The sequence below is a fragment of the Lates calcarifer genome, linkage group LG17, assembly GCF_001640805.2.
Source record: "Lates calcarifer isolate ASB-BC8 linkage group LG17, TLL_Latcal_v3, whole genome shotgun sequence".
Classification (NCBI taxonomy): Eukaryota; Metazoa; Chordata; class Actinopteri; family Centropomidae; genus Lates; species Lates calcarifer.
In genome coordinates this window covers 13,024,714-13,040,741 of record NC_066849.1, presented here as the reverse complement: position 1 = coordinate 13,040,741, position 16,028 = coordinate 13,024,714, and the positions used below count along the sequence as shown (strand labels likewise).

At 41.3% G+C, this 16,028-nt stretch overlaps 1 protein-coding gene across 1 annotated transcript in view; it reads right to left on the bottom strand.

The window, feature by feature from the left end:
- xpr1a (xenotropic and polytropic retrovirus receptor 1a) overlaps positions 1-16,028 on the bottom strand; it is a 69,806-nt gene that overhangs the window by 47,467 nt on the left and 6,311 nt on the right. Inside the window, exon 3 of the mRNA XM_018673313.2 lies at positions 14,138-14,189. Within this exon, the coding sequence (XP_018528829.1) occupies positions 14,138-14,189 (52 nt within the window). The remainder of the gene's footprint in view (positions 1-14,137; positions 14,190-16,028) is intronic.

Sequence of the window (16,028 nt, the reverse complement as noted above, 5' to 3'; positions counted from 1 at the left end):
GAGGGGTAGCAAATTTTGCAGGGTCTGGAAGCTCCTCAGTCAGGCACAGTTGAAGGTACAGCCAGGAACATCCTGAATGCATCTTACAAACAGTAGAGCCCAATATTATGTCAAAAGTCACAGTGTAGATTCAGTTCCAAGTCTGCATTTTGCAATATCATAAAGTGCAAACACATTATGACATATTTATTGTATGTATATGGGCATATATAGTGAATAGTGGAGGAAAACAGGACAAATGGAGAAGAAATTATGGAGCAGTAGAACATGAGAGGATCAGTTATGTGGCAAATAAGTAAGACATAAAAGGTGAGAGGGTAGCATGAGGTGAAAAAAAAGAGTGTGAAAAGGAGATATCAGAGGTAGAATAAGAAAGTGAGGATGGAAAATGGAAACAAAATACAATAAAGAAAGAAAGCAGAGAAACTGCAGAATAAGATTAGACAGTAGTGTAGTTGGAAAAGTATTCTTGGGCTTTTAAGTGTGTCTTGTCAAAGCAATGCTAACACATGTTAAAAACATGTTAGCATCACACATGCACTTAACATCTTAGCTGTTCACTAATGCATTAACATACCACTGACATGGCACCAATATATTTTAATAAGTAATGCCAAACTGTAGATCAGTTATGATCAGTTATGCAGCAAAGAAACAAAGAATTCTGAACAGATTTTATTGTGTTTGTTGCAGCTACAGCACCTCTGGCTCTGTACATGAAAACCACCTAACCATTCGGACTTGGAGCCCAAAAGAATGAATTACCACCTGTGGCTGCAGATGCCGCTGTTACTCAACAAAAGTTACATTGAGTTACTTTAATTAAGGTTTGAATGCAATTTAATAGCTCAACCCTCCCATAGGAACTTTCCATTTCCTCACTGTAATACTGTAACTGTAAGTTATGAATGAGCCATCATACCTCCCATTCTACCTTTGCCATCCAGGCCTAGAGGAAGGAATCCAATACTTGATATTATTAGATTAGGAGCAATTTCCTGACTTAATCTGATTAGGATCTTATTGACCTTGTGGTGCTTGAAAGTCATATCATTAACATGATTTACATGAGCAGGAAATACACTGTTTTTTTATGTGGCAATTCATGAAAATGAGCAATGTAGAGTAATTTAGTCACCAGCCATGAGCCTTAAAAAGGAGGTAGAATTATGACAGTTAAATTCTTACTGAAGATAACTGAACTATTTTTTTATTTTGGACTTGCTTTCAAATCAAAGATTTAGAATGGTCTAAGAATAAAAGTTGTTTCTTCTAAGAAACAGTTGGACTAAATTATTAAACAATAAGAGAGTGTTAGATTGGCAAGTGAGTTTTGTTATTTCAATTCAGATACTTTAAAGAACATTTTGGGTGTGAACAAGTTTACTGAATCGTTTCTCTTTAGAGACTTTTGACAGATGGTTACTCTTAGAGTTAGGAGAGAGGGAAACAGTGAGGGTCCTCATAAGTATAGAAATATGTGTGCGTGTGTATGTGTGTTTTTGGGGATTGCTTGGGTAGCATACCAGGCACGTGTCTTATTTGTGAGCATGCTGTGCAGAATATGTATGTGTGGCATAAAAAGTGAAGGGCGTCTGTTGTGAATGGCATTTGAGTGGTGTGTGTGTGTGTGTGTGTGTGTGTGTGTGCGTGGCGGTATGTGTGAGTCTGTGTGTGTCACTCAGCAGCATGGGGTAGATACTAGCTGAGTTTAAAGAGCAGCATGTAGAGGAGAGGCAGCCACTGTCTGTCAACCACCAACGAGCACTGGGGCTCCGAATTCCCATTTATCCCCTTCATCTGGCCTCAGTACAGATAGACCACCAAATCAGAGCCGGAGATTTCTGTGGTTTCAGAGTGGAGGACATGTATGTGTGTGTGTGTGTCAGAGGATGAACCATACTGACTGAGCCTCCTAAAGCCCTGCAGCAAACACTATCTGGCTGGTATTTTTCAGGGCAGACAAAATCGACCCTTTAAGATCTGACCTGCTCCTTGTTAACCTGGGTTGCACACACAAACATAAACACACACAAAGTACACATCTCTTGAGTCACTGAGGAAGAGTAGCCAAGACAAAACAACATCATACTAAGAATGAAAAGCACATAAGAAATGCACACAAATATTGAATTATCTGTATGGAATTGTCTAAATCGTTATTCTACTCTCAGAGGACATTTTCCAACAAAACTTCTCAACAACAAAACTACAACACTGTTTTTGTCCTGGTGAAAATGTACTATTGAGATTACTCAGTGGTGCTTACAAAACACTTTCATACACACAAAAGTTTTTCAACCCATTGAAAATGAGAGGCGTTGGAAATTTAAAAAAAAAAAAAAAAAAAACCTCCAAACATATCTGAATACAGAAAGGTGCTGTCAAAGGATTCTGTGACCCAGACTCATTGAACAGCAGCAGAGATATTCCCTCCCACATTTTTTTAAGTGAGCCTCACCTTTCTAACCACTTAGAGAAGGTCAAAGTCAGGGGTGGGAGCTCATGGCTCTCAGTCAGTATGTGACGGTGCTTATCGTCCACTCCTCTCACGCTGAGGATTAAAGCTAGCATTAGCTGCTGGAAGACGTTACTATGGCTGACTCACAGGCTAGCAGTCTCGCGATACCTGCATCAGCCAAGACAGCAAACATGACAAGGATGTAAGTGGAGGGCCGGGCAGAGCATAACAGAGCAGAGAGGAAGATATGGGAGAAGTGGAGTGGGTCGCTTTTGAGTCTAATCCTAGCACTAGCTTGATTTCCAGAAATTGTATATTGTAGCTTTAAAGCAACATTTGTCATACTGACTGCTAAATAGAGATGGGCCAAGTGATATTTTTTGGGGGTAAAAATTGTTTTGCACATTTCCAGACAGTAATCTGTGACACATCAGAATATGTGAATATGAAATATATGGTTAATATGTGAGTAGAAGAGGAAAACATACTGTCAAACTGCTAGATTAGTGCTGTATATATCAGTATATTCATAGAATGTAGAAAGTTAAAATATTATGGCATTCAGAGTGTTGCTGACAGTAGAGACTGGGAGCAGCAACAACAAACACTCACTATTACCAGAAATATGACTCTCTCTGGCCGGCAGGTGCAGGTATAAACACTGATAAATACACAGATATGTATATCTGATCATGACTATCATACATACATAATCCTTACACTGTATATAGTATATGGTGTCTTCCTACTGTACACAGGTCCACAGGTAGGAGCACTGGAAACACACACATTGTGAAAAGTTTGCCATACTGCAAAGAATAAATTCAGTTTATCTACCCTGTTTGTTTGTGTTCTCAAGAGGTATCAACATGCTTTCACAGGACAGTATTAAAATTCAACCTAACACCCCGGCCCTTAGTTCAACATGTTCTACAGTTATTGTGTTTGGGTCCTGAATGTCACAGGAACAAAACAAGGCTCAAGTGATTCTAGTCTCTTTCTTTGGTGCCATGGTAACAGTGATGGAGAAAGTTCAGCCTGGCTTTGTGTGTCCACAGAAAGGTACAGAAAACAACGTTGCAATCCTACAGTGAAACAAGCTTTGAAACACACTGCCACTCCCCACCACCACTACCACTGGTGATTTTATGCTTTCAGAAACATTAATACGCATCCTAACAGCGGATTTATCAATACTGCGACCCGACTTGCTGGCTACATTAAAAACAAATGCTTCTGAGATCAACAATGCAACAATTTAAGTCATTACACATGATTCATTCTCATAAAAACGCTAACAAGAAATTTACAATAATCCTCTTATAAATGGCTGCTGCTCATGCCAGGGGAACAATAAGCTGTTCTCCGCTCAATTGAGCTGCATACTAATAGGGTGATTATGAGTCCTAATTATCAGATGGCACTTGTCAAAAAGAAGCCACGCAGTTTGCCCTGAGGATGAAATGCAAAACAGAGACAAACTGTTGTTTCTACGGAAAAGCCACTAAGGAGTGTCTCTCTCTAATTTAGCTGTTTATAAGTCAAGAGGATACTGCTTTAAATGACAGAGAGGGAAGTCAGAGAACATACCATCAGGCACAAACATGGGGTAAAAATGTAAAACACACACAGGACTCGACCCTAACAGTGAGTCAACTCTGGCAGCTGGCAGATATTGGTTATTACTGATGCACGTCATGAATACATTAGACACATGTTGAGGAGGATATGAAATATGCATACTCCCTCAGGCCAGCATATGGTAGCAGGGATGGTTAAGAGGAATTGTTAAGAATGATGAGCACTAACGGTCCTGGCATGGTGACTTTAAAGTCAGTGACAGAAAGCTTGAGACACTGAATGATTATGACTCTGTGTGTGTGTGTGACACAGTAGGGTTGTCTGTCAGTGTCTAATCCTCCCACTTTCCCTCAAATATACCATAAACCCATAAACTGCTCTCATTCTAGTTTATCTTCTACCTCTACTTTGGCAGGACACTTTTTGAAGACTCAGGAGCGACAGAGGGGAGATTCACCATATTTCCAATCTCACACACTGTTAATAATTCAACATTTAATATAAAAACAGACAGGCTGTCCGGGAGGGAACAATAGCTGTAAATTATTAATATCTCTCTCTCTCATCTTGTTGCTGGATTGGAAGAATGTGATATAGTGTAAATAAGAGGAGAAATTATATCTGAGCCAATATTCTTGTGCCCTGTGAAAGAACTATCCCCTGACCTCAAATGTATTAAATTTAAATTACGACTAGTTATTGCTGCCATCTTTGGGAAGCAGTTAAAATGTACTGTGAGCCTAAAATTTATTGAATAAGCAAATGAAAGAGCTTCAGCCAGGCTCTCGTCTCTTTTCTGCCTCCAGTTTTTTTTTTTCTTATTTTCACACATCTTTTGTGAGTAACAGTAACGTTTGGGAGAAGAGGCTCCCTGAGGCTTTAGCTTCCTTTCCTCCAATTACCACCAATGTCACCTCTCTTTTTTTCTTTCATGCTCCCTCTCTCATTTTATCTGTCATTCTCAGCCCTCACTGCCCCTGCATCTCTGCTGCCATGTCTTTGTCTTTCTCTGAGTGAGCCTCTCGCATTTTGCCCACGGGTAAAGTGAAACTGAAATACAAGGAGACCACACCAAACACAAATATATGCCACCTCTGTAACCCACCCTCCATATATACATATGCTATCATGCACACTGGCACTGACCCCCCGTGGGACCAGACTCAATTTAAAGTCAAACTCTGCTGCTGCTAGAGAAATGTTTCCATCAGATATCAGATCTGAAATAGATCCCTCTGCTGCCAGGTGTAGCACTGAGGCCTGTAATTGTGTTGACAGTACAGCAATATAGAGATGATAAGACTCATATTGAGCTTCATATAAGTGGTGCATTTTCACCACCTTTTCATGCCTCTGAGCCAATCTGAGCCAAGGTCTGGCCATTTCTCCAGAGAGGCAATGCAGCACACGGGTACAGTGAAGGACACTGTGTCTTCTGCAACACATACAGTACAAACCCACCCACATACAGCCACCATGAATCACCAGACCAAATAAATGCCCATCCAAAATGACACACATCCACCACAAATATATCATTTGACTTGTGAAAAAAAAATAACACAAGTAATAGCTTCCCTATCCCAGTGCAGAGAACTCATTTGGATAACAGAATTAAAAAGCTAACATGGGGAAGTAACACTGAAAATAGATCTTTGTTAAGCTTGTGATGGTTTTCTCATTTCCCCACATCATTTATAGTGTTTACAGCGGAGATTAGAGTGGACACTGTGTAATATTTCATTGGTTGTACTCTAATTGCAGTACTACAAAAAAACCCAGAAATACATCAGCATATGGCCCCGCTGTCATCACCTATAGCTCACAATCACACCCACACCCCCCTGTAGCACACAGCTCCTTATGTGTGTTTGTGTGTGTGTGTGCACATGCGTGAGTGTATCTGCAAGCATGCGTGTGTGTCTGTGTGTGTGTGTGTGTGCATGTTTGTGTGTGAGGGCAACCTCTCTGCAGTGAGCTGTATGTGAGTGCAGCAGAGAGAGGCAGTGTGAGAAGATAAAAACATCAAAACACACACAGCAGAGACAAGGTCGCATGTCTCTGTTCTTCTCTCTATCCATCCATCATCACCTCCCTGCTTTGCATTGTTGCTTTCTGTCTCACTCAAGACTGCTGATATTTAATCTCTGAATACAGGACAGATGCCATGAGCGTGACATCCAATTTTTTTTTTTCTTCAATTTCAGCCAAGAAATGCAGTCGATAAAGAAAACTATTCAAATTAATCCATCAGAACAGCCTCGTGTGAATCCATGCTAAATGCTAGCAGTTATGACTGATTGGCTACACGCTGCAGAGCATGGCTGATCTGCTGGCAGACATCCAAAGCTGTTGATTAGGCTTCTCATCACAGATTAAAACAATAACCTGCCTCATAACAGAGGTTACATTATAGTTTGGAAGCCCTACTAATGCTAAACAAATATACCAAACCCCTGAGACCTGGACAGCTGATTTCTAATCAACAGAGACAGATCTCATTACATTCACATGCCTCCCATGCTAGAGATTGTTGAGATCACTGCTGGTGCTGTATGTATATGATCTCCAGTTGTGCACCTGGCAAACAGCCAGATCATATGATCCGTGCTTTCTGTTTATTTAACCTTTACAAAATCGCAGTTCCCATTCAAGTAAAAGCTCTGCGTCTGAGAGACATATCGAATGTTCATCTTGAGGATTAATATTTAGATTCTGTCCATCTTTGAAGATGCAGAGATCACAACCTTCTTGTCATCTTCATTCGAGTGACAGCACGTTCATAAGACTTAAAGATCAGGAGATCAATGCCAAGATGTGCACAAATATGTCCACACACATACAGGAATGACAAGTCGCTGATTAAGGGACTCATAACTCTTAGAAGCCCTCATAACTACATTTAAGAGCTGAGAGAGGGCTGCAGGATGACCTCGAATTCTCTAAGCACCACTAACCTCTCCTTCACCCCTCACCGAAAAACACAACACCATTTCTCCCACTTGCCTCCCCTGCTACCTCTGCTCTTTATTTGCCTGCTTTTCTCCACACCTCAAATCCCCTTTGCTCCTTTTTGCAAACACTACATTTGCACCAGTGGAAATCCTACCCTCCCAGACTCCTGTCAAATACCCCAAACCTAAAAATACCTCTTCTACCGGAGCCACATCCTCATCTGAACTCCTCGCACTCTCCCCACCACCACAAAAGTTGCTATCTAGATCCCCCGATCTGAGTCAACCCGTACCTTTCCCTCTCTCCTTCTCTTCCCCTCCCCTCCTCCCCTTCTTTCCTCTTCTCCTCCGCTTCATTCAGGCGAGATCTAATTCGCCGATGAATAATGGATGGATGGATAGAAGACTTTCATCTATCAAGGTTCTCTTTCTCTCTTGGTCTTTCTCTTGCGGGCTGGCTGTAGTGCTAATGCAGGGCAACATGCATTGGAGATGAGCCCAGGGACCTCCCACTCAGTCTGTTTGTCTGTCTGCTGCCTACAGGATCCCTTTCTCTGTTTCTGTCTCTTTCTGTTTCAGATTGGTCATTGACCATCCCATTCAATCTATCTATCATTGTTTTACAACCTCCTCTTTCCTGTTCTTCATTCTGCCCCAATCATCACATCAAACATAAAAGCAAAGACTGCTAGCCATCATTCTTCATCTCTCCCTTCATCCAATTACTTATCACCTTTTTCATTGTTCATTATCTGAGTTCGATTAGTCCCTGACCTTGGGATAGCGATCCTAGGTTTGTATTGACCCTGAACCCCCCCTCCCCGCTTCCCTCGCCTCTAATACCCTTAGAGGCCTCATCAAAGGACCAATCTCACAGTCCACAGCCACCTCCTTTCTCCCACACTGCTTTGTAAGATAGAGGCCGGTTTACAGCCATTCTGGACAACCATTCTGTGAGTTTGATTATAGATGCTACCACGCAAGCACAGGAAATTTCCTGGTTTAGAATTAATCTCCACTGGATAAAGAGCATAAGCATCTCTCCTCCTCTCTCATACTGGTGGTATGGTGGTATAGAGCAACAGACACTGACATACAGCCTTGTATAATTTTAACAGTAAATAAGGCTTTATCTATATGCAGCAACAATAGAATTTATCTGTCTTTGAGGTCTAAAGCAGCTCAGTTTGGGCCATTAGATTCTTGTTTTCTTGTTGAGTTTCACTGTTTCTCCATCTGAGTTCATTTCTCTTGAATTTTCTCTATATCTACTATCTAGGTGGCGCCAAGATTAACAACCAAAAAAAAAGGAACCAACCCCCACAAAGACCCAACAATTAGTGCTTGTAAGGGAGCAGCAGCAGCAGCTTGTCAAAGAGCCTATCAATAATGCAGGCTGGTGGGAGACCCCGGCTGCCACGCCACTGTCCTGCTGAACCCTCCTGCCTGTCTACCTGTCTGTCCACCTGTCCATCTGTCTCCCTTCCTTTCCTTGCTTCTATCAATTTCTGAATGCCTGCCTGACCTCCTGCCATTCTACAAGCATCTGTCTGTTTTCCTAACCACATGTACAATAACCTAGACAATATACATTTCTCAGCCTGGTTCCTACGTAGTGTCTGTTGTGGATGCATCCTTGGGCTACAGTGGCTAGGGAGACACTATGCATATATATGTATTCACTGATGATGAGATGTGTCCAAGAATATTCATAATTAATACAGTGTGGATAAAATTTTGTAAATTGTTTATCACTTACGTTGTCTTATGTTGTGGAATAACACATAAATCACAAGGAGACAACAGATGTGTCAATATTTTTGGAAACCTGCCTGAATCAAAAACTTGCAGATGCAGGAAAATTACAGAAATCAGATGCTATTCCACACAGGGGGGCGAGGACAGACTCCAAGGGGTACCAACAACAGTAATAACAGCTGCCGTTCCATCATATACGCCAGCAGAATAACAATCAGCACTGTATCACACAGGCTAGCAGCATTCAACTAACATCTCATCATGTTCGCCAACAACAGCAGACAAAATGGCGGGTGAATAAACCGCATGGACAGCAATAGAAAATAGCAGAATAAATACTGGTTGAAAAGTGTAGTTGAGATGATTTGTGGCTGTGATTCATGTTGCTGCTTTCATTGAGCAGATTAGGTACAATGGCTCACACTCAAACAAAAATATTCATTAAGACGTGGTATGAGCTAAAAGGTGTGTTGGCAGAGCAGAAAAGGGTGTCACAATCAGTGTGCAGGTTTACTGTTCTGTTTATTCCCCTGTAATCAAAGCTATAAAGAGGCAAATGAGAGGGGACATTATTGTACCAAGGGAAGCATGGGAACAAAAACCCGACAGGCTGCAGGAGTCTGGGATGGAATAATGAACATCTGGCACAGAGAGACATTGATTTCACTCATCCACAGATCCATTTGGCTCTATGGAGAGGTATTTTGGGCACTGCAGTTTTATCTGTTCTATTCTATTCTATTCCTTTGTCTGTGACTATGAGGTAAAGTTTGAGTGGTGGTTTCATATTGCTCTCGAAAGAAACTGTTCTCCATCTCTCCACTCTGATAGCAGCTCAGCAACTCTAGACCACTTAAACACAAACATGGTCCGGCCTGGGATTGGCTAGGCCCCAAGCCTGAGGCACCAAGACATGTTTAAACACAACAAATATAAATGTGACGTTTGGATGTTCAATAGCCAGACAGACAAAAACTTGATATGCAGATATGCAAACATATGCACATTTAAACATGGTGCACTGGTACCTAAAAATCACTATGTCAGCAGTTTCACGCTCAGCAAAATGCAGATAACCTGTGATACATTTTTATTTCAACCTTCTTTATAATGAGATTGTCATTCTTTGGGTTGTGGGTTGAATGAAACATGGCTGTGATTATGGCTAATGATAAAATTCATTATGAGATCAAGCACCCTGCATCAACCGAAGCATGATGTGAACATCATAGTAGGTTAAACATTTAGGTTTTCACTAAAAGGATGGATTAGGATTCTTTAAATGAAGGAGACGCCTTATTCTAACACAATATCACACTTAACTGCTGAAGCATGATAAAAAAAATTAGAGGTTGCATAACTTTCAGTAATACCATCACATTTCTTTTGAGGAAATGGTAACACGCACAAATATTGCAAGCATCCCGTTTTCACACTGCAGCTTTTATACTGTTATTGATTTGACTGCATAAAACATGAAAAGCCCTGAGGGGATATGGCAACTGACGGTCAAGCCACAAGACAGTAGTGAAAATAAGGCAGCCATTTACTTGACTAATTTTTACTATTTACTTTACGACATGATATAGGCTGATGTGTTGCATGAGAAATCATCCATTCATCAGTTGTTGTTTTTTTTTTTCCTTGTCTGACTCATTCATCTCTGACAGTCGGACCTTGTGATTCATTGGAAAATCCATTCTCTGGTCCTCTGAGCTGTTAGTGACCCCATCCCCCTCCTCGGACAGTGTGTGTCCATGCATATGCGCGTGTGTGTGCGTTCATAGTACTACACATGAGCCCCACCCCTGCTCTGGACGTGAATCTAATAGTGCCATCACTACCATCTTCCCACAGCTCCCCCTTGCCCTACACAGATACCATCACAACGAAAGACTGGCCATTTACAGGGCAGCAGAATGAAGGACACAATGAATGACTGAATGAATGAATGGATAAATGAATGAATGAGACTGCAAATGAATGACTAGCAGCAGAAAAGCTCACCCTCCCTACAGTATTAGAAAAATTGCTAAATATAAGCATATGTGGCATGTACAGCATATGAGCATTACTGGAAATACCATGAGATGACACACACACACACACACACACACACACACACACACACACACACACACACACAAACAGGTTCCTGTTAAAGCTGTGTGGGACCATTGTACTCAGATCTCCGTAATAATCAGCAGGCTAATTGAATTAGATTGTAGCATAACTCATTCTAATGGTTGGAACAAGGGAAACCAGAGACTCAACCAGCTGTTGTGTCTGTTGTCTTCCACTGGCTCTCCACATCACAGGGACGGACACGTTTTAATTACAATTACACTAGGACCAATGGAGGGACGGAGGGAAACGAGAACAAAAGATCTTAACGGGGGGTGAAGGGTCACATGCAGCAGCAGAGCTGCCAGAATGTGCATGTGTAGGTGAACGTGTGTTAGCAGCAAGCTCTCTTAATTACTGTACATCCATCTTGCTGAAAGTGAATGTTTAATCAGACGGAAAATGGTGCTGAAAGAAGTGTGTTTCCTGTGGTGTGTTCTTACTGCGGTGGAGGTGCTGATTGGGTAATGTCTGTTTAAACATAAGCTACACTGGCACAGCAACACATGACACAGCATGAAAGACAATTATGCACTTATGGAAAGATCAAACCATAAACATCACACTTTTTCTGTGTAGTGACATTTTCATAATCTGACAGTAATGCATATGCAAAGGCCTTGACAGAGGCTTTGAAGTGCCGCCTGTTCAGTGTTGTGTCTATCTCTAACACAGCTCTATCAGGTAGGGTGTCCAGTGAGAGAGCAGAGTGGGCGAGCAAGTAGTTATAACCCAGTAAACTGTCTCCCTCAGGCAAAGGAAACATCCTCTGAATACCAAAAACTTAGCTTTTTATAAAGAATGAGACAGAAGACAGAGAGAGCGAGGGAGGGAGAGAGAGAGGAGAGCACACTTGAATCAAACCCCTTTAATTAGTCGTTCACTGAATGAACAGATTAAATAAAACGATCAAGGTTTAAAATTAGGCTTAAGATATATTGTGTCAGTTCTGACATCACATAAGTTTTAATGACTTTTTCGTGAGCGCAAAAAAAGCAAAACAATCCCTAGTTCCAGTTTCTTTGTTGTAAGGATTTGCTGGTTGTCTTATGGGATAGTAGACTCAACATGCTGGTTGGACAAAACAAGTGATGTGAAGCTGTCACCTTGTTTGGCACCTTATTCTAAAATGTGTGTAAATCCAAGAAAATCAAAAGATAACGTGCTGGTGAAAACAAATGCTATATCTGCTCTTTCTTTGATTTTTAAAGGATAAAATGAATTTCCTGGTTCCTAATGTCTACTTGTAAAGGCATCTTTGAGCAAGACACTGAATGAAAATTACTCCCACTTCTCCAGTGCAATGCACGTCAGCTGTGCCACCATCGGTGTGCAGGCCTGCATAAATGGGTGACTGAGAGGGAGACAAACTGTAAACTGCTTTGTCCACTGAGGTAGAAAAACACTATATATGTGCAATATCTATTTTCCAATATCCTTCTGGTCCAGTTTAAATTCAGTCAAATTTGAGAAACTGAGTCCAGTGGATCTGAAGAGAATTAAATTTAAATAAAATTTTATAACACCTGCAAATCTTGTTTCTGTTATGAAAAGTCAACGAACCTCCACTACAGGAGAGTGGTCTTGATGGGGCTACATAATGCTGTTTGTCTGCTACTGCTGCTGTTTTCATTACGGCTTCATTCTCTTTCCCAGAAAAGCACCAAAAGAGACAGACAACTGTCTGATTCATAACAAGATTTCTTCCCTCCAAAACAACAAATGCCACAGCTGATACTCCTTTCTTTGCACTTGCCTGCTTCCAGTGTTTTGATAACATTCTGTACTGTGTAAAAGAAAAATGTGAAAAGCACACTAATCAATATGACTGAGTGAGGAATGTTGGAACGTCACATTGAGACAACATGAATGACACAGTATGATATTCTACTGATTGATTGATCCTGTCTCTATTCATATGACACGCTCACCTATCTTGCCACAAACTGACAGAGGCAGAGCAGTGACCCATGAGTACAGCTCAGACCTGAGACAGGAAGTGATTTATCATCTACACTGAACTTGCTTAGCCAGTCTAACCGCCTCTGGAGACACCGTTTAAAGGAGAGACAGGCTCATATGTTATATCTGAACAAGACGTGTTCTACAAAAGTATTAAATGTCAAGATCTTAGCACAAAAAGTCAAAGAGCATTTATGTATGCACTTAAATCCCATTTCACAGAATATTTTACATAACAAATCCTGAGGGTCTCCTCTCACGCCTACTGCAGTCAAAAATAATGTCAACAAATGGCTGAAACTGATCTTTGTGCCTGAAGCTTAGTCACACATGCAGAGACAGAGTCTTTGTGACTGTGTGTTATATCTTCACTCATGGATAGAATCTCATCATAACTCCCATTCACATCAAGCTTGCTCAGCTGGAACTCAGCACAGGGAGTCGCAGCTCTGTGAGGGGCATGTTGCACAACACTGAAAAATCACCAAACACACACACACACACACACACACACACACGTTTGGGCTCAAGCACACAGGCTCGTCACATCATAACACAAACATGCAAGCATGGCAGAGGTCACTTTCAAGCAGCCATATTTCAGGACAGGCCCTATTTTTTGTACTCTATCGCAGACTCAAATCACTTTCGTACAGCACGTACATACACAGAGCTGCATAAATATGTCTCAAGCCTGCAACTAAAGAAAGTTGTTTACATCCACAAACCAGTGTCTAAAATAAAAACAAATTGTTTACATTCTTTCCTCATCACACATCACTTGCAGTCTAATGCCACAGATTAATTATAGCCAGTGGCCTTCCTTATCTCTGCTATGTTGAGTAGTACCACTCAAGACTGAACTCAACACAGCTGAAAACATCCAGGATATTGTTTCAACCCACATATCTTCCTGCACCCAGACATCTTTTTAGCCACAGTAAGTATACAACAAACATAGAAAGTTTCACTTTTCCGCTTCAGTAAACTTTCAACTTATCTTCTCAGCACTTTTCTCCTCCCATGTGCTGCCCATTATGTGAAGCAGGTTAGCTAAGATAGTGAGATAGAAGGTAATGATTTAGTAATTGGCTGCACTCTGGTTGAGTCAGAGACTGTGGGGTGAATGGCAGCGTGTTAGCAGTGATTGCCTATTTTTAGCAGACGAAGGGCTGTTATTCTGGGGATGCCCAAACAGGCTCCCAAGCAGGGGGCAATGGGTACAGAAGTGTGTATCTGTGGGTGTGAGTGTGGGTGTGTGTCTGGGTTTGTTTACGCAAACAGGGAGTCTCCTTACCTTCTATGGACGGAGCTTGGTCCTGGGCAGCATACAGCATTTCCTTGAACGCCTGACAAGGGAATGAGAGAAACAATACAGATGGTCAGAACGTCTGCAACTGAACTGTCTGCAAACACAGACCAATGCCACAAAACATGAATGTAATTTTGCCTGGATGTCAGAATTCATGTCAAGTTGACCAAATACATCATAAATGCATAGAATAAGCAGTTACAGATGTATGAATGAAGTGTGGAATGAGTTTTAGATCTACGAGACAACAAAGTGTCAAAAGCACCTGAGTCAGAGCCACATTAGAGCAGTCGATTAAGTGTAAAGTGATTACAGTGGGCCTGAGGCAATACACAATTGTTAGCAGCATCTGCGTTTATAGTTGTATTTAAACAATCTAAAGCCATTTGAGAGCTACTAAATAAACACTGTCTCCATATGGGAGGATTATAGCAACGGCCACACAGCTGTTAACATAATGAACAACTCTGGCATTTTAATCATGATGTTTATGTGAAGATATAACAGCACTGGTCAGATCAACTCCCGGCCCGCCCCATGTCATTTCCCTACTCTCGCTCCCTGTTTCCTGTCTCTCCACTGTCCTATCTGAAAAAACACAAATAGATGAAACACAAAGGCTGGAAGAAGTGAAAATGTGAAGGCTTGATAGTAATAATTTGGATAGTAATTCAGTCAGACAGACTTTTCCTCATAATGCATAGGGAAGAAATTTTAGATCCCTTCTCCATGTCTTTTCTTTACTTTTTGCATGATTTTAGATTTTAAAAAAAAATCAGAGCAACAGCAACACAGCAGAACTCTCATTGGCCCAGGAAAAAGATTACACACTATGAGGGATAACACACAGTGGCTTCTAAAATAATTATGATGGCAAAAAGAGAAGAAGATGAAAAAACAGTGATAGAGTCAAAGACAGGTGTAGAACAATGTTTTTTATCCAAGCTTACATCTTTCTAATTTAAACAGCAGACTGGGGAAAGAGACAGAGAGTGAGGGGAAGACAGATAAACTGACAGATACAAGTGATGGAGAGAGAGAGAGAGAAAGAGAGAGAGATAGCTGCAGTGGTTAAATGAGGTTTGTTTCTCTGCAATAAGATTGATCTTGAAGATAATGGAAACTGACAGATAATTGCACTCTGGCTCATCTGAACATATCAGTGGTAATCAGAGAAAAGACTGGAGCTGAATCCTGTTTCTCGGTGAGGAATTTGTGGAACTAAACTCCCCCGACAAAATAGAAAAAATGTCTGTCTATGAAACTTTATGGAGTTTTATTTAGTGCTGAATCATTACAGTAAGTCAGTGTGTTCACAAGGTCATTTTCCCATACAGCATTCAACTCATCATGCTCTAATGCACAGTTATAGAAGGAAATTGTTCATCCAAATCTGATAACCTGCATGTTTTCCTGTCCTGTCCTCTGCACACATTGAACCGTTCTCTGTCCAGGTTTCTATAGAACCTGCTGCTTTTGTAACATGACGGCGAGAGAGCAGTATGAGTAATTCTGTGTGTGGGTGGAAACCACTCAGAAACTGCTGTGCATTAGTAGCAGCCTGGATTGTTGATACTTAAGTTCCTCTGTGATTTACATGCACAACGAGACTCAGACACTGGAGCCTGATCCAAGAGGTAAACATTTCATGTGTATGTGGCTGTCTCTACCTTGTCTGATAATGATCACAGGAGACCAACTGTGTGCACGCGGCACTGGAGCAGGGCCCAGTCCCGGCTGATCTCTGGTGAGCAAAAAACGCCTTCCCCCTCCCCCCTTTTCTAATAGGTGGGAAATAGACATTCAGATTTAGACAGGGAGGCGTTCATTAAGATGGAGGCATTGCCATGGTGATGGCAGTGATGGGAAAGCAGGG